Here is a 26,386-nt window from a genome sequence, read left to right as displayed (position 1 = left end):
CTCACCCTCACAGCTGCTCACACCCTGTGCCCATCTCCTACTCCCCCTTCCTTTTCTGCTCACTCTGTCCCATTCACTCTGGTTCTTCTAGCATTTTTCTGCCACTCTCTTGTGATTTACACTGGCACTTTCCACAAGCCATCCTATCCTCTTTTCACTTTTAGGATTTAGGATTTGTCTTTTTTGTTTACATTTGCCCTTATTTTACTTTATCTTGTTTTCTCAGGCCCTCACAAACTACTCTTCAATATCCAGCATTCTCTTCCTCTCCCACACTCTCTCATTTACTAACTCACATGCTTTTGTGAACTCTCGTTCAGTCTAGTTCACTGACATTCACTCGTTCTCTAGCATACTTTTGCTCACTCTAGTTTACTCTCGCTCACTCTAGTTTACTCTCGCTCACTCTAGTTTACTCTCGCTCACTCTAGTTTACTCTCGCTCACTCTAGTTTACTCTCGCTCACTCTAGTTTACTCTCGCTCACTCTAGTTTGCTCTCTCACTGTAGTTCACTCTCTCCCACTCTAGTTCACTCTCTCTCACTCTAGTTTATTCTCGCTCACTCTAGTTTACTCTCTCTCACTCTAGTTCACTCTCTAGTTTACTCTCTCTCCCTCTAGTTTACTCTCTCTCCCTCTAGTTTACTCTCTCTCACTCTAGTTCACTCTCTCACTCTAGTTTACTCTCGCTCACTCTAGTTTACTCTCGCTCACTCTAGTTTACTCTCACTCACTCTAGTTCTCTCTCTCACTCTAGTTCACTCTCTCACTCTAGTTCACTCTCTCTCACTCTAGTTCACTCTCTCTCACTCTAGTTCACTCTCGCTCACTCTAGTTTACTCTCTCACTCTAGTTTACTCTCTCACTCTAGTTCACTCTCTCACTAATTTACTCTCTCTCACTCTAGTTTACTCTCTCTCACTCTAGTTTACTCTCTCACTCTAGTTCACTCTCTCACACTCTAGTTTACTCTCTCACACTCTAGTTTACTCTCTCTCACTCTAGTTTACTCTCTCTCACTCTAGTTCACTCTCTCTCACTCTAGTTCACTCTCTCTCACTCTAGTTTACTCTCTCTCTAGTTTACTCTCTCTCACTCTAGTTCACTCTCTCTCACTCTAGTTCACTCTGTCTTACTCTAGTTTACTCTCTCTAGTTTACTCTCTCACTCTAGTTTACTCTCTCTAGTTTACTCTGTCTCACTCTAGTTTACTCTCTCTCGCTCTAGTTCACTCTCTCTCACTCTAGTTCACTCTCGCTCACTCTAGTTCACTCTCTCTCACTCTAGTTTCTCTCTAGTTTACTCTCTCACTCTAGTTTACTCTCTCACTCTAGTTCACTCTCTCTCACTCTAGTTCACTCTCGCTCACTCTAGTTCACTCTCGCTCACTCTAGTTCACTCTCGCTCACTCTAGTTTACTCTCGCTCACTCTAGTTCATTCTCGCTCACTCTAGTTCATTCTCGCTCACTCTAGTTCACTCTCACTAGTTCACTCTCTCTCACTAGTTCACTCTCTCTCACTAGTTCACTCTCTCTCACTAGTTCACTCTCGCTCACTCTAGTTCACTCTCGCTCACTCTAGTTCACTCTCTCTCTCACTCTAGTTCACTCTCGCTCACTCTAGTTTACTCTCGCTCACTCTAGTTCATTCTCGCTCACTCTAGTTTACTCTCTCACTCTAGTTTACTCTCTCTCACTCTAGTTCACTCTCTCTCACTCTAGTTCACTCTCTCTCACTCTAGTTCACTCTCTCACTCTAGTTCACTCTCTCACTCTAGTTCACTCTCTCTCACTCTAGTTCACTCTCTCACTCTAGTTCACTCTCTCACTCTAGTTCACTCTCTCTCACTCTAGTTCACTCTCTCTCACTCTAGTTCACTCTGTCTTACTCTAGTTTACTCTCTCTAGTTTACTCTCTCTCACTCTAGTTTACTCTCTCTAGTTTACTCTGTCTCACTCTAGTTTACTCTGTCTCACTCTAGTTTACTCTCTCTCGCTCACTCTAGTTCACTCTCGCTCACTCTAGTTCACTCTCGCTCACTCTAGTTCACTCTCTCTCACTCTAGTTCACTCTCTCTCACTCTAGTTTCTCTCTAGTTTACTCTCTCACTCTAGTTTACTCTCTCACTCTAGTTTACTCTCTCACTCTAGTTCACTCTCTCTCACTCTAGTTCACTCTCGCTCACTCTAGTTCACTCTCTCTCACTCTAGTTCACTCTCTCTCACTCTAGTTTACTCTCGCTCACTCTAGTTCATTCTCGCTCACTCTAGTTCACTCTCACTAGTTCACTCTCTCTCACTAGTTCACTCTCTCTCACTAGTTCACTCTCTCTCACTAGTTCACTCTCGCTCACTCTAGTTCACTCTCTCACTCTAGTTCACTCTCTCTCACTCTAGTTCACTCTCGCTCACTCTAGTTTACTCTCTCTCACTCTAGTTCATTCTCGCTCACTCTAGTTTACTCTCTCACTCTAGTTCATTCTCGCTCACTCTAGTTCACTCTCTCTCACTCTAGTTCACTCTCTCTCACTCTAGTTCACTCTCTCTCACTCTAGTTTACTCTCTCTCTAGTTTACTCTCTCTCACTCTAGTTCACTCTCTCTCACTCTAGTTCACTCTGTCTTACTCTAGTTTACTCTCTCTAGTTTACTCTCTCACTCTAGTTTACTCTCTCTAGTTTACTCTGTCTCACTCTAGTTTACTCTCTCTCGCTCTAGTTCACTCTCTCTCACTCTAGTTCACTCTCGCTCACTCTAGTTCACTCTCTCTCACTCTAGTTTCTCTCTAGTTTACTCTCTCACTCTAGTTTACTCTCTCACTCTAGTTCACTCTCTCTCACTCTAGTTCACTCTCGCTCACTCTAGTTCACTCTCGCTCACTCTAGTTCACTCTCGCTCACTCTAGTTTACTCTTGCTCACTCTAGTTCATTCTCGCTCACTCTAGTTCATTCTCGCTCACTCTAGTTCACTCTCACTAGTTCACTCTCTCTCACTAGTTCACTCTCTCTCACTAGTTCACTCTCGCTCACTCTAGTTCACTCTCGCTCACTCTAGTTCACTCTCTCTCTCACTCTAGTTCACTCTCGCTCACTCTAGTTTACTCTCGCTCACTCTAGTTCATTCTCGCTCACTCTAGTTTACTCTCTCACTCTAGTTTACTCTCTCTCACTCTAGTTCACTCTCTCTCACTCTAGTTCACTCTCTCTCACTCTAGTTCACTCTCTCTCACTCTAGTTCACTCTCTCTCACTCTAGTTCACTCTCTCACTCTAGTTCACTCTCTCTCACTCTAGTTCACTCTCTCACTCTAGTTCACTCTCTCACTCTAGTTCACTCTCTCTCACTCTAGTTCACTCTCTCTCACTCTAGTTCACTCTGTCTTACTCTAGTTTACTCTCTCTAGTTTACTCTCTCTCACTCTAGTTTACTCTCTCTAGTTTACTCTATCTCACTCTAGTTTACTCTGTCTCACTCTAGTTTACTCTCTCTCGCTCACTCTAGTTCACTCTCGCTCACTCTAGTTCACTCTCGCTCACTCTAGTTCACTCTCTCTCACTCTAGTTCACTCTCTCTCACTCTAGTTTCTCTCTAGTTTACTCTCTCACTCTAGTTTACTCTCTCACTCTAGTTTACTCTCTCACTCTAGTTTACTCTCTCACTCTAGTTCACTCTCTCTCACTCTAGTTCACTCTCGCTCACTCTAGTTCACTCTCTCTCACTCTAGTTCACTCTCTCTCACTCTAGTTTACTCTCGCTCACTCTAGTTCATTCTCGCTCACTCTAGTTCACTCTCACTAGTTCACTCTCTCTCACTAGTTCACTCTCTCTCACTAGTTCACTCTCTCTCACTAGTTCACTCTCGCTCACTCTAGTTCACTCTCTCACTCTAGTTCACTCTCTCTCACTCTAGTTCACTCTAGTTTACTCTCTCTCACTCTAGTTCATTCTCGCTCACTCTAGTTTACTCTCTCACTCTAGTTCATTCTCGCTCACTCTAGTTCACTCTCGCTCACTCTAGTTCGTTCTCGCTCACTCTAGTTTACTCTCGCTCACTCTAGTTCACTCTCGCTCACTTTAGTGCATCCTCGCTCACACTAGTTCTCTCTTGCTCACACTTTCTAGTTTTGTGACCTTCATTACATTCTTCTTGTCTCTTAAATGTATTTAATCTTGTACGTTCATTTTCTTTTGTTCACTGTCTCTCTCTTGCTCACGCTCCCTCGCTCATGTTTGCTTTAGTACTCGTATTCACTATTTCTCGTTAGCTCTTCCTCGCACTCCTTACTCGTTGATTTGTCTTTGCTCCCCACACTCCCTTCTTCACTGTTGCCTCCTCACACTTCATTGCTCGCTTATTTTTGCATTCCCATGCTCACTCTTATTTGCTGCCATTCACTCGTCTGCTCTAGTCCTGTCCCTTGCTATCTCCAGTTCACTATCCAATATTCTTCTATGATTCACCTGTTCTACTGCCTATTCTGTCTGTCTCTTTATTACTGTCACTCATTTTGTTTTGTTTTCTGTCCCTTGCTCACTCACCTTTGCTTGTTTTTGTTTGCACTCCCACAACAAGCTTTCTCATTTTCTGTCTCTTGCTCTTATTCACTCTCCCATACTCGTGCTTAGTGTTCAGTTTTCACTCTTGTTTGTTTTTGCTCATTTATTCTTGCTTGTTTGGTTTTGTTCAGTTTTTCTCACCGTTTTTGTTTTCTGTCCATCACTGACTCTCTGGTGCTCTAAACATCTTTGTCTCTATTTCTTTTCTAATCTTCCTTTCTCCACTCCACTAACCTTTATATATATATATATATACACACACTCTCACTCTCTCTCTCTCTCTCTCTCTCTCTCTCTCTCTCTCCATTATTTAGCAGTCTATTTCCATGCTCCCCTGTCTCACATACTCTCTCTCTATTCACTTTCGTATTTCTCTGTCCCTCATAGGGATTCACAGGAACTCACACATCTGGATTTCTCTTGCTGGGGCCCTGCCCATCCTTCACATCTGGAAGCCGGATGAATTTTCATCTGTCCCTTCCATTTTCTCACGGCTTCTTTAAAGTCTTCCTATCCTCTCCTCTACCTTTCTTCTTCCACACGGGGTCTGTTCTAATTCTCCCTGTCTACACGTCTTCCCATCAATCTCTCTATGGATATAGTGTGTAAACCCAGCAAACCTTATTTCTCTCTTTCTAACTCTTCTGTGCCTCCTTCTGTTTCCTTTTTAACTGCTATCTTTTCTCTGAGAGATGATGAACTCTGTGAAAGTCAGGACAGAGGGAATGGGGTGGGAGGGGGTAGAATGAAATGTTTACATTTTTTTAGATTCTCCCTCCATCCCTCTGCTGAGATCTGTTTCAACCTCGTAACACTGCACTGTATGTGAGCCTGTTCAGATACAGGCGTTTAAATATGTACTCCTTGTTGTCACTTTCTTTTTTTCTTTATTAAGGAGAATTCAGTTCATTTAAAAGTCAGATAATGTGGATGAAAGTGAGTTACACATGATATTAATGATATAATCTTTTATTTATTCAGTGGCCACAATTTACTCCAACCAAACACACTTCTTAACTCAATTTGATAGAGAGAAACGGATACTTTAAACAGGGTGGAAAAGTCCTGTAATTTAAAATGACATCAAAACATCCGGTGAACTATGCTTTATTTTTAAACAAAGAAATAAGACTGTGCATGGTAGCCATAGGGCATGGGACAGCTATTTAAAACTGCCCTTTAAATACGTCATTGTTGTATTACATACATGAACATGCAAACTATATAATGAGACTGCGGTTTTTTTACCCTATGGTAAAGGGCTATGGTTAATTTAATCTTTGGGCAGCACCAAGATCCATGTCTTCTCCAGATTGATGGGAGTTACACTTCCAGGAACCAGTTGCTGTTTGCAGCTGATCTTCTTAAAGGGGTACTGTCATATCTCTGCAATTAAAATCACTGAATAAAACATTGAAAATCACCTATCACCTTTTTTTTTCCTGAGATGTTAAGTCTTTTTAAAATTCATATTAAAGCGGCACTGTCAATGTCTGGTGCTCGGACAGTGACATCGCCGGTGGTTGTCTGGTGGCCGCAGGGGGCAGGTAAAGGTGGGATTTCTTAACCTGAACCTGACCCTTGCAGGCGCCACCATCTTACTTGTTCTGCTGCTAGAAGTCACTGCTGTGCGGGAGTATAGCATTGAGGTCTCCGGGGGATTGTGCAGGATCCTCTATAGACCCAGCCAATTCCCTGCGGTCAACACTAGTGACGGCTGTCGGGGTTAAATCTTACCTACTAGTCCCTACTTTGTCTCAGTAAATCTCTTGACTTGGCTGGAATGTTAATGAAATTCCAACACAGTCAAAATGAGTATTTCATAAAGATTATATCTGAGAGTGCTGCTTTAAAGCAAATAGTATCATAATCCAGTTCAGACAAGGCAAAGCCTTGCATGTGAAGAGGAGAAATGTAAACATTGTTGCATATATTATCTTAGTATGCTTTTTCTGTGCTGGCTGTCAGGTGCTAAGGACAGAGCTTATAATGATTGGTAGGGAGTTAAAATGGAGGGGCTGAGATGCAGGATAAAGAGGTGTGAATTTCAACATTTATTTTATTTTTAACACTTCACAAACACATATTTGGTAAATATAGTTAAAATTAAACCTAATATTAAACGTACTGGGAAGTGATAGTTTTCTTTTAATTCAGGTTCTCATGTTAATGATATGCTGGGAGAGGAGCTGAAGGAGGTGCTGTCTCTGTGTCTCATTGAAGATGATAAACTCAGTAAAAGTCAAAGATAGAGGGGATACGAGTGAAATATGAGAACGTGAGAAATTCTGGTCTTTAAAAAAAGAATATCAAAAATGGTTTACATGTTCCGCATTCCGAGTTGAAATGTATGAGGCTGATCGCATATAAACCTGATAATCTCCTTCAATATGTACATGTACAATAACATTACTGGAATACTGGATACTTAGTTTTGCAGAGTGATGAATCCCTCCTTTTTTCCCCCCACAGGAAGTTGATATTCTGGATATCAGCATGATAAGGGACACCCGAACAGGAAAATACGCTAAATTACCCAAGGTGAGAATCCTATTATGGTATATCTAAGCATACAGAAACCTTCATGTTAGGTACAATAGTTAAATAACCATATGTGGATGTATCACAACCAGGGTCGGTTGTCCCTGTCAGCCCTTCACTGTGCCTCTTTACCTCGCCCCAACTCCTCTGTGTGCCTCTACCTCCCCCCAACCCATCTGTGTGCCTCTACCTCCCCCCAACCCATCTGTGTGCCTCTTTACCTCTCCCCAAACCATTTGTGTGCCTCTTTGTCCCCCTAGCCCTAAGTGTGTCTAATTGTGCTTAATGTAGCGTGATCAAGAGGACCGCGGTAGAATATCTTCTATTTCCTCTACCTTGTCTGACAGGAAGCTGCTCGTTGATCTAAGCAAGCAGCTTCCTGTCAGACCGGGTAGAGGATACCTAAGAACTTCTATCGCGGTCCACTCGGCTACACTACATGGAGTGACCAGCAGGAGGGGTAGTGCTTTTCAGTGCTCTCCCCTCCTGCTGGTCACCCAGAGATTATGCCCCCTAAGATTATGCCTAATTTGCCTATTGGTAGCACCGGCCCCGATCACAATAAGAGAAAGCAAATAAATATTTTCTAGGTAAGTTCAATCTAAATGTTTGAGTTATGAATCTTTCTGTCAAGAGAAATAAGAGATTAACCACTTCACTACCAGAATCAAGCATAAATGGTTTTACATGTATCTACTTTTCAAAATGAAATTTAGTCCTTAAAGGGACACTATAGTCACTAAAACAACTTGAGCGTAATGAAGCAGTTTTGGTGTTAGGAGTTTAATCACTTTGTTTATATAGCCTTAGTCACACCTCCCTGCATGTGACGTACACAGCCTTCTTAAACACTTCCTGTGAAGAGAGATTTAATGTTTGAACTTTCTCTATAGCATATTCTGTTTAATTTAGAATTTCTTATCTCCTGCTCTGTTAATTGCCCTCTGTACCCTGCAGGAACCCCCAATGCATGCTTAAAGTTTAATTTACAGAGCAGGAGATATAAATCTTTCAAACAATTTAACATCGGAATATAAAATGAAACCATATTTTTCATGCAGGCTGTGTGAGTCACAGCCAGGAATGGTGAGGCTAGGGCTGCATGGACAGAAATAAAAGTGATTTAACGTCTAAATGGTAAAGAATTTAGCAGTGAGGTCGCAGGGGCATGATCTATACACCAAAATGGTTTTAGTTAGCTATAGTTGTTTTGGTGACTATGATGTTCCTTTAATCTCTCATTTATACTCAAGGAATGATTACCAGCCTGTAGAGCAGGCCTGCACAACCTGCGGCCCTCCAGATGTTTTGAACTACAACACCCATGATTCTTTGAATTAAATAGATTGCAAAGGAACAATGGTAGTTGTAGTTCAAAACATCTGGGGGGGTCGCAGGTTGTGAAGGCCTGCTGTAGAGGAATGCATTTGTCTGCCACAATTCTCTGGTCACTGTTTTAATACCTGCAAGTGTGCTGGAAATGTCTGCTTACCCCATGCTTCCAAACAACAAAGGAAGTTTCAATGGCTCATATCCTTTCTACACTCAATAAAGGGGGGAGTGGACTCTACCATTTCACTGTGATCGTTGCATTGGTCTTCCAGGGATTGATAAAGTTTGCTAATAAAGGTTCAAATACATTTATTTTAGAAATATATGATATAATTGTATTTACTGTATTCAGCTATTAAAGAGACACTATAGTCATCCAGACCACTTCAGCTCAATGAAGTGGTCTGGGTGCAATGTCCCTCAGGTTTTAACACTGTACATGTAAACATAGCAGTTTCAGAGAAACTGATATGTTTACATAGCAGGGTTAATCCAACCTCTAGTGGCTGTCTTCCTGACAGCCGCTAAAGGCGCTTCTGCTACGCTGGATGCGAAATTCGCATCCAGCGTGCAAAACGTCCATAGGAAAGCATTGAGCATAGTGTCATTATGCATCCCTTGCATCAAATAAAAGTGAAGATCATTTTTTTCCTATCACAAATGCTTTAGTATTAAAGGGGTTACCAAAGTAAGTCCTTGATTGAAAGGGTGATTGTCCGATTTTACTTTCACATGGTCCACATAGCAGAGTATTGCTGTGCTCAAGTTGAAACGTATTCGCAATAGGGGGCGTGGCTTCGACACCGACTAAGATGGCTGCTTAGAGTCTGAGCTCCGCTACACCTCACCCCTATGAAGCGATCTCCCATACGCAATAGAACACAAATAGGCCGTAGCCGCCGCACAGATAACCCACAGACCCCTAGGAACCCGCACTCAAACCCACAACAGGGGCCGATGGATGGTTTTCTGCAGCCGCCTCGTGAAACACCCGGTGAGACTGAGAACCCGGGCCCAAGCCCGACCACGCGGTTACCTACCTCGATGGCGAGTGGCGACTCCCCAGCCTTGGACCGGATCAGCACCGAACTGAGGACCATGGCAGCTGCCATGGCTGCCATGGCTACTAAGGCTGATCTCCTCACCCTCACCACCACGATCCAAGACGCCATGAGAGCTGAGATGGCTGGGCTGCGGTCGGAAGTGGGAGAGCAGGCAGGCCGTATACAGGCCTTGGAACACTCTACTGCCTCACAGGCTGCACAGCACGCGGCTACCGACCTTGCTGTCTCCAGACAGGGAGACTTAATCCTCCACATGAGACGGCACTTGGAGGATCTGGATAATAGGGGTCGGAGGCACAATGTCAGGATCCGGGGGATCCCGGAGACTGAAGGGAGGGAGAATCCCCAAGACCTACTCACGGAGCTCTTCACGAGCATACTGGGCGCCGAAGCTCCTCAAACATTTGCTTTTGAACGTGCACATAGAGCATTACGACCACGGGCGGCGGATGATGGCCCAAGAGATATGATCTGTTGCCTCCAATCCTTCCCCGTTAAGGACATGATCATGAAAAAGGCCAGGACACAGCCCACATGGCTCTTCCACGGTACTCCCATATCCCTATTGTCAGGATCGGGACAGGGATCCAACACGCAGAGTACAAAGAGTGGAAAGGTACGTATACCGGGCCTTAGAATGGCCGGACTAACGTACCGAGAGTAATAGAGAATAGTCAGAGACAAGCCGAGGTCGAGGGAACGGGAAGACAGATAAGCGAGAGACAAGCCGGGTCAAGGGAGAACAGAGAAGCAGGGTAGTACAACAAGCCGAGTCAAAACCAAATAGAGTAAACTAGAATACCAGAGCACTGAGTGACTAGACAAGCTAGAACCACGACAGGGCAATGAGCTGAAGAGAGAAGTAAGCTTAAATACCCTGGCTCTGGATGGTAATCACGCCTCTGACAAGTACCGATTGGATATCGGACACTTGAGTGACAGGTCGCTCGTGATAGCGTCATGACGTCACGTATTGAGCGTCCTGCTAGAAAAGGACGTGGATTCCTCGCGGCCGGTGTTTAAGTGACTGGATGAACCGCGAGGAACGAAGGAAACAGCTCGCCTGGACGGGCAAACCACCAAATCTCTACCTCCCTTAGAGGTAGAGGCCTCAGGTACCCTGACAGTACCCCCCCTCTCAGATACGCCCACCGGGCGGAAGGAACCGGGGCGAGATGGGAAGCGGAGGTGAAATGCTCTGCGAAGGCGAGACGCATGAACGTCCTCCTGAGGTACCCAACTCCTCTCCTCAGGACCATATCCCCTCCAGTTGACCAGATATTGCAATTTTCCCCTTGAAATTCTGGAATCAATGATGGAGCTGACCTCGTACTCCTCCCGACCCTCCACCTGAACAGGACGAGGAGAGGAAACCTTAGAGGAGAATTTGTTGCAAATAAGAGGTTTCAACAAGGAGACATGAAAAGAGTTAGGAATGCGTAAGGCAGGTGGCAGAGCAAGGCGATACGCAACCGGGTTGATACGAGTGAGAATCCTGTAAGGACCTATGTAGCGAGGAGCAAACTTCATAGATGGGACTTTTAGGCGAATATTCTTAGTACTCAACCATACCCTATCCCCAGGAACAAAAACAGGAGCCGCTCTTCTATGCTTGTCAGCGTGTTTCTTGAACAACGAAGAACTATGTAATAGAATTTGCCGAGTCTGATCCCATAATCTCTTCAGGTTGGCGACATGATCATCAACCGACGGTATCCCCTGAGAAGAGGAAACCGAAGGAAAAATCGAAGGATGAAAGCCATAGTTCATGAAGAAAGGGCTAGAGCGAGTTGAATCACAAACAAGGTTATTGTGTGCGAACTCCGCCCAAGGAATCAGACCGACCCAATCGTCCTGGTGTTCGGAAACAAAGCAACGTAGATACTGTTCGATCTTTTGATTAGTACGTTCAGCAGTTCCGTTAGACTGAGGGTGATAGGCAGAGGAGAAGTTCAATTTGATACCCATTTGAGAACAAAAGGATCTCCAGAAACGTGAGACAAATTGAGAACCTCTATCAGAAACAATCTCCGAAGGAATCCCATGTAGGCGAAAAACCTCTCTCGCAAAAATCTCCGCCAATTCAGGAGAAGTCGGAAGTTTAGGTAATGGTACGAAATGAGCCATCTTAGTAAATCTATCCACTACCGTGAGAATAACAGTATGTCTCTTGGAAGCAGGTAAATCAACGATAAAGTCTATGGACAAACAGGACCAAGGTTTCTCAGGAACGTCCAAGGGGTGTAACAGGCCACATGGAGAAGCATGAGGTAGTTTAGTCTTGGCACAAGTCTCACAAGCTGCGACGAACTCCTCAATATCTTTTCGAAGTGAAGGCCACCAGAAATCCTTGGATATCAGAGAGTATGTCTTGCGAATACCAGGATGACCAGCTATCTTACTTTCGTGAAAACATTGTAAGAGCTCCAGTTGAAGTTCAGGAGGAACAAAGTTTCTTCCCTCAGGAGTGTTTCCGGGAGCTAGATGTTGTGACTTCAAGATCTGGTCAAGTAGCGGAGAATGAATTTTAAGACTGGTATTAGCAATAATATTGCATTTGGGTACAATGGAGGACACAAGTGGTTCAACTGAAGCAGAAGGCTCAAATTGGCGAGATAGCGCATCGGCTTTAGAATTCTTTGAGCCAGGTCTGTAAGTCAGAACGTAATTGAAATGGGTAAGAAACAATGACCAACGAGCCTGCCTGGAGGACAGACGCTTGGCCTCTCCGATATAAGACAAATTTTTGTGGTCTGTTAGAATGGTAACAGGATGTAAAGTACCTTCCAATAAATGTCTCCACTCTTTCAAAGCTTTGATAACCGCTAGTAATTCTCTGTCACCAATGTCATATCTGCTCTCAGTACCGGACAATTTTTTAGAGAAAAATCCACATGGATGTAATGGTTTATCAACACCCAACCTTTGAGATAGGACAGCACCTAAACCAGTCTCTGATGCGTCTACCTCAAGCAGAAAAGGCAGGGAAGTGTCGGGGTGAACTAAAATTGGAGCGGAAGCGAAAAGCTCCTTGAGAGTTTTGAACGCAAGAAGAGCTTCAGTAGTCCAATTCTTAGTATCAGCCCCCTGTTTGGTCATATTAGTGATAGGTGCGATAATTGAAGAATAGCCCTTAATAAAGCGCCTATAATAATTGGAAAAACCAATAAATCTCTGTACGGCTTTAAGACCTTTGGGTAAAGGCCACTCTAGAATGGACTGGAGTTTATCCGGATCCATCTTAAATCCCTCCCCAGAGATCACATAGCCGAGAAAGGTTACCTGGGTTTGATCAAAGCTACATTTCTCCAACTTGCAGTACAAACCATGCTGAAGAAGCTTGTGCAAAACCCTCCTGACTTGCTTGTGATGAGTCTCAATCTCACTAGAATGTATAAGTATATCATCTAGGTATACAATGACGCACTCTTGCTGAAATTCCCTAAGAACCTCATTAATCAGATCTTGGAATACCGCTGGTGCATTGCATAACCCAAAAGGCATAACCGTATATTCATAGTGACCATAGCGAGTATTGAATGCCGTCATCCACTCATGTCCCTGCTGGATTCTCACCAAGTTATATGCCCCTCTGAGGTCTAACTTGGTGAAAATTGTAGAGCCCTTCAAACGATCGAAGAGTTCGGTGATCAAGGGAATCGGGTAGGCATTTTTAATGGTTATCTTATTCAAGCCTCGATAATCAATACAAGGTCTCAAAGAACCATCTTTCTTTTTAACAAAAAAAAATCCAGCCCCGGCAGGGGAGGAGGACCTCCTGATGAATCCCTTGTCTAAATTCTCGTGAATATACTCCTCTAGAACTGAGTTCTCTTTCGTAGATAATGGGTATACATGACCTCTGGGCGGCATGGTACCAGGGAGTAGGTTAATTTTGCAATCAAAGGACCTGTGTGGGGGTAAGGTATCGGCTTTCTTTTTGTCAAATACTGCCTTTAAATCTAGATACTGAGGCGGAATTTGTGTCTCTGTAGGATTGTCAGAGGTAGTCGATGTGTTAGTTAATCCGAGAGGTAAGACCTTCCGCAAGCATTTTCCTTGACAATTCTTTCCCCACGAAACTATCTCCCCTGACTCCCAATTAATAATAGGGTTGTGTCTCCTCAACCAGGAGTACCCCAGGACTATGGGAATAGACGGAGAAGAAATGAGCATTAAGGATATATCCTCTTTATGTAGGATGCCAACAGTTAAGTTAATCGGTATGGTCTCATGGAAAATAACAGGCTCAAGTAACGGTCTACCATCGATGGCCTCAACAGCCAGTGGTGTCTCTTTTAACTGGGATGGGATAGCATGCTTGGCAACAAAACCCTGATCTATAAAGCTCTCAGCAGCTCCAGAATCGATTAGTGCCATAGTCTTTACTACTCCCTTCTCCCACCTCAAAGAAACGGGTAACAGAAGCCTGAACTCTTTGTAGTTGTGAATAGAGGACAAAGTAGAAACACCCAAGGCCTGTCCTCTAGAGAAACTTAGGTGCGAGCGTTTCCCGAACGATTAGGACAATTTAGGCGTAAATGTCCTCTGACTCCACAATACATACATAAACCCTCCCTTCTTCTGTACTGTCTCTCTCTCTCTGTGAGATGAGTACTGCCTATCTGCATAGGTTCAGAAATACGTAAGTCCTCGAACTCAGAATTTTGAAAGGTAGGCGCTATTTTAAAGGAGGGTCTACGGGTCCTATCTCGAGTGTTCTGCCTCTCTCTTATGCGTTCATCAATACGAGATATAAAAGAAATTAAATCCTCCAAATTCTCAGGGAGTTCTCTAGTAGCGACCTCGTCAAGAATTACATCTGATAACCCATTCAGAAACACATCTATATAAGCCTGTTCGTTCCACTTAACTTCTGCCGCCAAGGACCTGAACTCTAGTGCATAGTCCACAAGTGTTCGATTGTCCTGTCTAAGGCGCAACAGTAATCTAGCTGCATTGACCTTTCTACCAGGAGGGTCAAAAGTTCTTCTAAACGCAGCTACAAAGGCATTATAATTATAGACTAGTGGATTATCATTCTCCCATAAAGGATTGGCCCATCTCAGAGCTTTCTCAATGAGTAAAGTAATAACAAATCCAACCTTCGCTCTATCTGTAGGATAAGAGCGGGGTTGTAATTCGAAATGGATGCTGATCTGGTTCAGAAAACCACGGCACTTCTCCGGTGACCCGCCATAACGTACTGGTGGGGTAATACGGGAAGAAGCACCTACAGTGGCTACCTCTAGACCTGAGACTGCAGGAGAAATAGAAGGAGTACGTGTCTCCTCAGGTGGGTTACTAGCACGAGACAAAAGTGCCTGTAGTGCTAGAGCCATCTGATCCATCCTATGCTCCATGGCGTCAAACCTGGGATCAGAAGAACCAAGCTGACTGTTTGTACCTGCAGGATCCATTGGCCCTGTCGTAATGTCAGGATCGGGACAGGGATCCAACACGCAGAGTACAAAGAGTGGAAAGGTACGTATACCGGGCCTTAGAATGGCCGGACTAACGTACCGAGAGTAATAGAGAATAGTCAGAGACAAGCCGAGGTCGAGGGAACGGGAAGACAGATAAGCGAGAGACAAGCCGGGTCAAGGGAGAACAGAGAAGCAGGGTAGTACAACAAGCCGAGTCAAAACCAAATAGAGTAAACTAGAATACCAGAGCACTGAGTGACTAGACAAGCTAGAACCACGACAGGGCAATGAGCTGAAGAGAGAAGTAAGCTTAAATACCCTGGCTCTGGATGGTAATCACGCCTCTGACAAGTACCGATTGGATATCGGACACTTGAGTGACAGGTCGCTCGTGATAGCGTCATGACGTCACGTATTGAGCGTCCTGCTAGAAAAGGACGTGGATTCCTCGCGGCCGGTGTTTAAGTGACTGGATGAACCGCGAGGAACGAAGGAAACAGCTCGCCTGGACGGGCAAACCACCAAATCTCTACCTCCCTTAGAGGTAGAGGCCTCAGGTACCCTGACACCTATATAATGATCTTTCTCCACTCACGCTGGAAGCAAGGAGGGCGCTCCGGCCGGTGACAACAATGCTCCGTGAAAACAACATCACCTACAAGTGGGGATTTCCTTTCGCATTGATGGCACGCCACCACAATACCTGGATATCGGCTAGATGGCCTGAAGACGTTCCGCGGTTCCTACAAGAGCTTAATCTACCACCTACTCCGGTCATGAACTGGATCCTAGGCCCTCAAGGGCAGGAACCTAGGCAGAGGGGTGCTCCCCGCAGACGCGGAGGTGGATCTCCAATGGGTCGACCATACCAGCGTCGTCGACAGGGTTCCGGGGACCAAGCTGAGTAAGTACTGTCCTCCCCTACCTGGGTCACCCCTTGCGCCCACCGAGCTGGGTCCGCACCCCCCCGTGTGACATTGGAGCCTCCTGTGCCAAAGGTATCATCACAGGGCTGATGGGGTTACACTCTATTTGTTTGGGGGGGTATGGGTAATGGGGTGTCCGGGGAACCGTCCCTATGCAGTAATCTTTATGCCTGTATTGTACCCCCCCACCCCTTGCCAGGACAGTGTCAGCGTGGGGGCAATTGGATCCTGGAATCGCAGGACTGCACTTCTGGACGCTGGGGGTTTTGGGAGGGGGTCTTGGGGTGGCATGCATTGGGCTATAATAGCGGGCATGGATGGTGTGGGGACTTATGCCTACGATGTGTTTTAATCTGTGATTGGGTCTCACCACTCCCCATATGCTCTTGTTTGCCCCGTTCCCCCCCCCCCCCCCCCACCTCTTTTTCCTTTCCCCCGACTAGACAAAGGTCTAGGGTATCAAAAGTCAGGAATAAAAAATACAAGCCACGTACAATATATATAAAAATAAATAAATAAAAAAATGAATAAAGAGAAAAGAAAGAGAAAGGGAAGAAAAATAATAATAAATAAACAAATCCTCTATAAAAATTCACACTGTAAGCAAGACTTAGGATATATTAGTCAGAGCAATAAAGGCTACGCCAGAATATGCATGTGTCCCCCCCCCTATAAATAAATAAAGCAAACAAAAACAAAAACAAAAAAAAAAAAAAAAATTGAGAAAAAAAAAAGTATATTCCCTGTATATTCCCCCCCCCCCAGCTACCGCATTATCAGCTTACTGTCTATTGCGCACTGTACTTTCTATTTTTACATTTTGTAACTAGGGCTGGAGTGCCCCTTACACGGGCTTGCTTGCACATGGGTCTCACTACTTTCCACCCACCCTTTTATATCGTTATTGTTTCTTATTATGCTCACAGTACTATGTCTCTAGCGGTACTCACAGTGTTGTATATCCAGCGACACTCTGAGTACTGTCTCCAGTGGTACTCACGGTATTGTATCTCCAATGACACTCACAGTGCTCTGTCTCCAGTAGTGTTCACAATGTTGAGTCTCCAGTAGCATACTCAGTACCGTGTCTCCAGTAATACTCGCAGTATTGTATCTCCAGCAATGCTCACAGTAATATGTCTCCAGTAATGCTCACAGTACTGTGTCTCCAGTAATACTCACGGTAATGTGTCTTCAGTAATACAGCAGTGTATAGCCAGTAATGCTCACGGTATTGTGTCACTGTATTCTCTGTAACATTCACAGTATTGTGTCTCCAGTAATGCTCACAGTAATGTATCTCCAATAATACTCACAGTATTGAGTCTCCAGTAATGCTCACAGTAATGTGTCTCCAATATTGCTCAAAGTATTGTGCCTTATGTAACACTCACAGTATTGTGTCTCCAGTAATGTTCACAGTAATGTGTCTCCAGTAATACTCACGGTATTGTGTCTCCAGTAATGCTCACAGTACTATGTCTCAAGTAATACTCACGGTAATGTGTCTTCAGTAATACAGCAGCGTATAGCCAGTAATGCTCACGGTACTGTGTCACTGTATTGTCTGTAACACTCACAGTATTGTGTCTCTAGTAATGCTCACAGTAATGTGTCTCCAGTAATGCTCACAGTATTATGTCTCCAGTAATGCTCACAGTATTGTGTCTCCAGTAATGCTCACAGTAATGTGTCTCCAGCAATGCTCATAGTATTGTGCCTTCTGTAACACTCACAGTATTGTGCCTTCTGTAACACTCACAGTATTGTGTCTCCAGTAATGTTCACAGTAATGTTTCTACAGTCCTAATCCCAGCATTGTGTCTCCAGTAAAGTTCACAGTACTGTATCTCGACGACGACTATGCATATGACACGGGGCAGGCTAGACCACTGTGGCTATTTGGGGCCTCACCTGGTAGGGATGCAGGACAGAAGTTGTGGCGCTTTGTTATTAACACCGCTTAAATTACATAGTTACTGGCTTTTGAATTATTGAATTATTGTATTATTATCATCCATGGGCTACGGTTGTGCCCTTATGGTTGTTCTATTATTCACACATACAAAAATTTTTTTACAGATCGCGCTAATTTGTACTTCACGTAACACATTGTCAGGGGTTGGGGTGTGGGGACCCTCCCAATCCCATACATACTCTGACACTCTTGTCTGGTGCCGAAACGCACATCCCAACACGCACTCGTGCTTACCCTACACGGCGGAACCTGGGGCCTCCTGATACCTGGCCTAGCTGCCGGTACGGACTCCCTGTGCCTCCGACCGTAGCACGAGTCACCCCCCATAAGGTGGTGGATCTTCTGGGACGCCTTCTGTCTCAGCTGTAACACCCGTTGCTACGGGCGTTTACTTCTCTTCTCTAATCTTTTCTCCTCGTTCTTGAGTCTCCCCCCCCCCCCCCCCCTTGCCCTCTCCCTCCTCAGACCTACCCCCTCCTGCCCTGCACCCGGGGTGGTCTGTCCCTCTGGGCCTCTCCTTGACCCGCGCTAGGGCGGTTGTGACCCCCCCCTGGATTTGCCCACCTAAGGTGACGGGAGGGTATACCTCATTACAATGGATCCCGGAAAGGGGAGTGCGGAGCCTGGTGCTTATCGCCCTGCTCCCTTGTCTGTCCGCACTATTAACTGCAGAGGCCTGAACATACCTGAGCGACGGACCCATCTACTTCGAGAATTAAAAAAGAATCATATCTCGGTGGCGTTGCTACAGGAAACGCACTTCCGAACTGGGGCAGCTCCCAGATTACATAACAAACATTTCCCGATCAATTATTTCTGCGATCATCCAACATCGCGGAAAGCAGGGGTGGCCATCCTAATAGCAGCGCACCTGGACTTCCAGAAGCTGGACAGTCAGCTTGATTCACAGGGACGCTATCTTTTTCTGAAGGGGACGATCTCGGGCATGATGTACACGTTTGCCACGGCCTACGTACCTAATGCCCGACAAGCTCAGTTCCTCAGAGGAATGCTGAATAAGCTAAACAACTTCTCGGAAGGTGCACTCATCCTGGGGGGGGGATCTCAACGCATCCCTGGACCCCATCATGGACACCTCCACGGGACATAGCAGTATCTCCCATCTACACTTGCGTTCTATGAAACGGTCGCTGGGAGATATGGGTCTGGTAGACTGCTGGAGGGCCCTTCACCCCTCCACCAAAGACTACACCTATTATTCGTCGTTGCATGATCGGTACTCCCGCATCGATTATGTTTTTATTCGCCAACTGGGCCTACAGAGGCTCATCTCCGCTACCATAGATCCAGCCACGTGGTCAGATCACAACGCGGTCACAGTGGACCTTGAATCTCCTCTCTATCGGCCCTCGTCGTGGTCTTGGAGGCTGAATGAAGCCCTTCTACTCGATCCTGGGACACGGACCCAAATTGCCCAAGCTTTAGAACAGTATTTCCAAGAAAACGACGTGCCGGAAACCTCTCCAGTGTCGATTTGGGAGGCACATAAAAGCGTTATTAGAGGCACACTCATCCGAATAGCGTCCCACAAAAAGAAAGCAGCTGCACTCGAAATGGCGGATCTATACAAATCAATATCAGCTCTAGAACAGCAACACAAACACTCTCACCTGATGGAGACATATGGGAAACTCATGCAGGCCAGACGACAACTGAAGGATCTTCTCACAAAACGTTATCTCAATTCCCTACAACGCAATCGGGGGTTCTTCTATACTCATGCCAACAAGGGGGGGAAATACCTAGCTCATCTCCTGAAGGGGAATGCCCCCCGTTCACAGGTTCGCAGCCTACGCCTCTCTTCGGGCACCTCCACGATCTTCCCGGCTGAGATAGCTGAGGAATTTAAGAAATACTATCACTCACTTTACAATATACACGCGACACACTGAGATCGGCAATTCTCCGCTATGTCTGGAAAGGCGAGAGACCGCGGCTCCGCCACGATCTGCTTTGCTTACCACGATGCCGTGGGGGACTGGCATTACCAGATTTTAAAAAATACCACCAGGCCACGACCCTCCAGCGCATCCTGGAATGGCATGCAACCACGCACCAGAAACAGTGGGTGACACTGACTAAGGATGGGCAGGAGGCACAACTGAAATACGCCATCTGGGCGGGAAGACCTATGGCAGTTGACAAGGGGAACTCGGTAGGCATCATAACACAAACGCTCATCAGCTGGAAACACGTGAGAGAACAACCACATGTCTCGCCCACACCTAGTCCCTTACTCCCCATCATCCATAACCCGGCGATAGGCGGGGGCATCCCACCTAGCGCATGGCCCTTTGCAGAGAGCCGCACCCATGTTCCCATTTCCACAGTCCTGCGTAATGGCGCCCTGAAATCCCTGGATTCCCTACTGGGACAATCGCCACGGACGCCTCTGCTCACACTACGTTATATGCAGGTACAGCACTACTACAATAATGTACGCAACAAGGAGAAACTACACAGAGACCTCACCTGGTTTGAACGGCACTGCGAAAGGGGCTCACCGCTGGGAAAACCTATATCCACCCTCTACCAACACATGGTGGTGGGACACTTGACAGAGAATAATGTCTTCCGCAGGCAATGGGAGACTTTGTTAGGTACTGCCTTTACGTCCCAGCAATGGGAAACTGCGCTGCTCTGGCAGCACAAAAGCTCCGTCTGCACTCAATACCAGGAAACGAACTATAAACTACTTGTAGCGAAAGCCACTTCGCCACTGTGGTTTGGAGGGGGCTGCTTGCCCGCCTCTTACCCTGTGACTACGGTCCCTGGGCGATTTGGCCCTTTATGCACGGTATTTGGGCATACTGTGGGTTATTGGGCTGCCCCAGGATTATGGGCCCTCTCATCAGCCCATACGAAACTTAAACCCCATGGCGTTTGAACTGTGTTTGTGGCATCTAAACGCTGTTTGGATATGTTGAGCGCTCAGATCCAAGCCATCTGGGGATGGGTTGAATGTGGGGGTTCTGTTTAGTATAACAGGAGTTATGTATTTTTATGTCTTTTGGTGGTTGCTGGTAACATGTGCTTAATGGAGGCTGTGTTTGTCCCTGGATATAATTAAATCAGCTTCTCCATTGTCTCCAGGATAGAGGATTCTGGGGAACTAGTTTGAGCTTCTAAAAACCATGCTTCCAGAAGGTCAAATGCACATTTGTACTAACTTTTGAACCCCTGGTCCAATTCGTATGATTTTTGAGTATGTTGTTCCCCCGAATGGATTGATTGTGTATATGTATTTTTATGCGAATGTGATGTATATTTTGGGAGTTATGAATGTTGTGTAAAAACTGTATTTTCCCTACCTAGGATAATTGTATTTCCTGTGTGTACAGATAATTAGTTTACAGGTAGAGGGGAGGGCTATGTGTGGGATGTAACTATTGTGTGATTGGTTAATGTACGTTACTGTGTGTGTCCCTCCCCTTCATTGGAGCACCTAATAAAAAGGGCTGCAAGCTAGCAGCCAGAGAGTTCTATTTTTACCCTCAACTTGAGTCCTGTCTCTTATTGGGGGAATCTGCTACAAGGGATTGCTATGCTAGGCATATTCCCTTGCTATAATCACTGAGCTCTTGTAAGAGCTTGTTCCTGCTTCGTTCTGAAGGGAGATAGCTGCAGCCTGCGGTGCTTATGGTGTCTGGTGGAGTGCTTGGAGTCCTCTGGAAGCGCTAGGAGCATCTTTCAACGGAGGTACCCAGTCGGGGTGCCAGTGGATCCGTTACACTACTGGCCCTATGGTACCGGACACCCATATTACTCCATAGGATTTTTCCAACGACGCCCCCGACATGCTGGAGGTGTCTTGAGGAAAGGGGCACGATCGTACACATTTGGTGGGACTGTCGCCTTATAGTCCCATTCTGGGAAATGGTCAGGGATGCGATCGTCGAAATCTTGGGGGCGACGGCGGAATGGACGGCGGCGCTAGCCCTCCTACATATTTCGACGCTGTCGATTGCTGGATACAAAAAATCGATCCTGCGCCATCTCCTTAATGCGGCCAAAGCATTGATCCCCCTATACTGGAAGAAGACAGAGATTCCCAAGAAGGAAGAATGGATTCGTAGGGTGGAGGAGATTCACGGAGCGGAAGCTATTCGGGCCTCGTTGCTTGGTAGAGGGGACAGACATGCGGAGCTGTGGCAACCATGGTTTGCATTCATATCTAATGGCCACTGAGAGTTGGAAGAAAGGGCACCTGGCCCGGCGGGGTTTGACCACCCCTACCCTCCATATCCTCCCTAAACCATCTATAACTGAACTTGGGAGCAACTCTCCTATCCTATTCTACTCTCTCTCTCAATTCCTTTTCTCTCTCCATCTATATATTCTTGATTCTTCTCTAGGATCCTCAACTGTTACAAACACATGACTATAATACACGCTAGATGTGGTGACACATTTCTATTAATGTAGGGGCCGGGCGATTCGGCCAGGTGGACATTGGGTTTGCCTCACACTGCCTCTCACGGAATTGGTTGAGGGTTTAGGGTCTCATACACAATTGACTTGAGTGGGGATGTGGTGTTTGGTAGAATAGCGGCGGTCCGCATGACCGCTAACGCACGCACATACTCCTACAAGTGGGTGACGCAGAGCCTCATAGCCACACGAAGACCCATGATATCTAGCTATACCCGACCTGGACTGCACCCCGCTATAGCGACGCTAATCACAATGCCTCACGTACCCCACCACAACTAGTAGGGTACACTTCAGACACGTAGCGCACTACACAAAGGTGACTTCTAGCTGTCCGCTCTGTTATGCGGCGCATTAGGATGGTGTCATTATATGTTGAACGCTGTTTATAACACTACGTCTGCCTTGCCGACTATGTATATGTCATGTATAATTCTGTATGTTAACAGTTCACTTATTTTGTATAATACTTTTTCAGGTTTCGAGCAATTAGGACCTGCGAGTCCTCGCTTACGAATATGTCTGTACACTTGAACCTCTGACCTCGTATCATACTAATAAAACAGATTTATAAAAAAAAAAAAGAAACGTATTCGCAATAATACATAAAACTAAAGCGGAATTAATCAAATACACATATAGGTGTATATTTTAACAGATTAGTTGTGCAAGCCATGGAAACTCCCAAGTAAAGTAAATTGTAAGTAGTATCTCAAAAGTTTAGTTGCAATAGTTTTGGTCATTAGTTGACTCAATACTGAGTATTGTAGAACAGAAGAACCTGAACGCTTTGTATGACACTTTCGCCCACCACTTTCATGGCTACAAAGGGAGATGGAGAGCTAGCACTGATATGTAATCTAGAGAACAGACCGTAGCAATAGGGATCTGAGAGTTCTACTCAAGACTCTACAATCTACCAATGGAAACACAAGAAACTGCGATACAACGGAGACAGGCGCTGATGCAGGAGTACTTAGACCAATACATCACCCGGTCACTAATGCGGGACCAGCTGGAGGAGCTGGACTCTCCCATCACGATCGAGGATATATTATTGATTGAGAATCTGTGATTGCCAGCGTTTATGACTTGGTTGAGAATTCCCACAGACAGTGTATTAAAGTTTTTCAATTGATTAGTTATGGCATTTTAACAGAAAAAACAGGAAGGTGGTTTAATATTTAGGTTTTGAAAAATGGGAGTGGGAAACTAGGAAAGTATTTAAAGTAATGTCAGTGCATTTCTGATGTAAAATAATATATAAAATGTACTTGTTTAATTTGAGTAACTAGTTTAGAAAATTCATTGTTTACATTGCAGCGTTTAAATGCCTAAGTGACCGCGGCTAGAGGTGCTTCTCCCAAAATAGCAAAAACTCAGCTATTTCAATCAGATGATCTCATAGAGACCATCTGATTGCTGCGGTGTGTATTTCTGTGCATGCACACTAGAGTGCAATTGCTTTCTTATGGTAAAGCATTAGATTGGCTGAGATAATCGATCGCAATGATCTCAGCCAAGGAGGTGGGACTTTAGAGATTACCTTTTTTTCCCTACAGGTTGGGACAGAGACCTAAATGACTACTAGGGATATAGCATTATCTATACACATTTGTATTCCTAATATTATAGTGTTCTTTTAATAAGATTTCCCCTTATAATACATTTCTGTGCTTTCCATTGTACAAAAGGGAAGATGTCACACTTCTCCTTTTCTTGAAAATATTGATCTAGGTAATTGGACATGAACTCATGAACTTGCTCATAAAGTAGTTTCATTTATTATCCATGATGTTGCTGATTGTACCTAGTGCATGAATCTGTGAGTATTCACATATACACTTTCAAAGTGTTGGAGTACTATTGAATGTACGACAGTCAAGTAACTGGTTTTCAAGTAGGCGGTGTTTAATTTGAGTATTTATAAGAAGGCTAAGGAGGCTCGGGTTGTACTATCATAAGTAGCTTCTATTGAAACATTAAATAAGTATGCTTTCTGTCACAGATTGTGTCTTTTACTACCATTTTTAGTAAGCTTAGGGTTGTGATATACTTGTTGAGTATATATTGACGATGATGGGTGTTACGGACCATGTGCTGATTATTTTGCTAGAGATCACTGATTTTTGTGGCAAATAAAAAAACAAAAAACAAAGGCAATGCCCCCTTCAGAACAGATCTGAAGGGATTCAACTCTGGACCTCACTGTTTTCAGTGCCGTCAGTCTTTATTTAATGGAAGACTCTAAGCACCTCAACCACAACTGTGTCAGCAGAAACTCTTCCAGTAAACAATATCCGAAATTCCAAAGTTCTTAGCTAGCAAAGTATTAACTTTGGCTTTAGCATGCCATGACCGGAAACCGAGGAGTATTGGACAGCACCAGGGGACTCCATAAACCATAAACACTGCACAATATAATCAAAGTCTATAAAAAATACAGATTTCCGCATGTCCCCTAAATACTATTTTAATATAGTGCTTGTGATACATACCCCATTTATCCATCCCACCCGCAATATAAAAGCTGGTAGCTAAGCTACTTCTGCTGCCTTTCTAAGCCTGCCTTCATCTAACATTTTCTGCTGTAATGGTACTCCTTCCGACCGATTATAATAAAACCTGAATAAGCCTAAACTATACCACTACTCACTGCTAAGCCTATTATGCAACAGTGACTCCCTCTTGGTGCCTTCCCTGAGTGGCTACTTACTGGTGTGTTCTTCTAATACCTGCCTTCGCCAGACCTTCTCAGCTAGTCCGCATACGGCTAAATTGTTGTTCTACAAGTCTGTCTGTATTGCCCACCACAGTCTGCCTTTACCCCACCTGCTCAGTTTAGTCTGCTTAAAGTGCTCTGCTTTATACTAACAATGCTTGATCTGTTCTGTTACAATCTAAGCCTGACCTGCACTATTGTACTCTCTTATCACCTGCACTGATTTGTTACAGTGCCTCATGGTCTGAGATACCGTACGTTACGAAGTTTGCTTTTTGCTGACCTATTCTGCCACAGTCTACCTTTGCTCAGCTATTGCCTGCATTGTCATAACTGGCTCAGCTAGTTTTCCTTAGTCCAGACCTACTCCAGACAGTTTCTCCTTGCTTGACCTATTCAACTGCTTATTGCTTGCCATGATTTGCTACAGTCTGACTTGTACTGACTTGCTTTGCTACAGTCTGCTGTTTGATGCCATGATTTGCTACAGTCTGCTGTTTGATGCCATGGTTTGCTACAGTCTGCCTTGTAATTCCATGATTTGCTACAGTCTAATCTTTAATGCCATGATTTTCTACTGACTGCCTTGTACTGACCTGATCAGTCTCAGTATGCACACATGATCTTGTAAGCTACAGGCGGCCTTGCCCTGGCCTGCTCACCTTCTCTTCCTTGATGTCCTAACCTGCTCAGTCAGCCGGTTCTCTACTGAGCCAGCATAAATTGCTATCATTGTTTGCCAGATTTGGATTCAGACCATGGTGCTGGTCATCACCAGGAGTTGGACATTGAAAGATATTGAACACATCCCTAAGTAAACCATGAACACAAACACATAGTATAAAGACCGCACATCAAATTATGTGCCCCAAACTAAATATGAACTGCTAATAATTATTTTAAAACCACCATACTGTATTCCAAAAGCACCTGTGTAGTAATATCACTAGAAAAGTTACACATGTCCAAGACACAAAAGAATAACGGAATATACATACCAAGTAAGCTACAATCGGTGCAGTAAGGAAGCAAGTGGGGAACCTATAATGTAAAGGGTCAGGGATACGCTTAAACAAATGGCCTCTGGCCTTAAACAGGGCCCAAAACAGGAAATGCTTCTTAACCTCTTATTTTGGGTATTGTTAAATGCCTGTTGCTGTGTTTCTGGTTTTGAACCATTAGTTGCCTTGGTTATTTGCAATGAAGTCATAATAATAACTAGGGGGTAATTCAGCATAGGATAGAATAGCATCCAAGGGGAAAGTGTTCATATTTTGCCTCTACACAGCTCTGTGTCCATCTGCTGGGCATCGCAAGTAATGACAGTTAGTATGTATGTATAATCAAATTTAAGGCATGTATAGATACGGCGAATGCTGGACTGTATAC

The 26,386-nt window shown here is 44.8% G+C and overlaps 1 protein-coding gene across 1 annotated transcript in view; it reads left to right on the top strand.

Annotated features, from left to right (window-relative positions):
* The window catches only part of PLCB3 (phospholipase C beta 3), a 137,226-nt gene that overhangs the window by 74,733 nt on the left and 36,107 nt on the right, over positions 1-26,386 (top strand). Inside the window, exon 3 of the mRNA XM_063437490.1 lies at positions 7,029-7,097. Within this exon, the coding sequence (XP_063293560.1) occupies positions 7,029-7,097 (69 nt within the window). The remainder of the gene's footprint in view (positions 1-7,028; positions 7,098-26,386) is intronic.

The sequence above is a fragment of the Pelobates fuscus genome, chromosome 12, assembly GCF_036172605.1.
Source record: "Pelobates fuscus isolate aPelFus1 chromosome 12, aPelFus1.pri, whole genome shotgun sequence".
Classification (NCBI taxonomy): Eukaryota; Metazoa; Chordata; class Amphibia; order Anura; family Pelobatidae; genus Pelobates; species Pelobates fuscus.
This window is presented reverse-complemented; position numbering and strand designations above follow the sequence as displayed.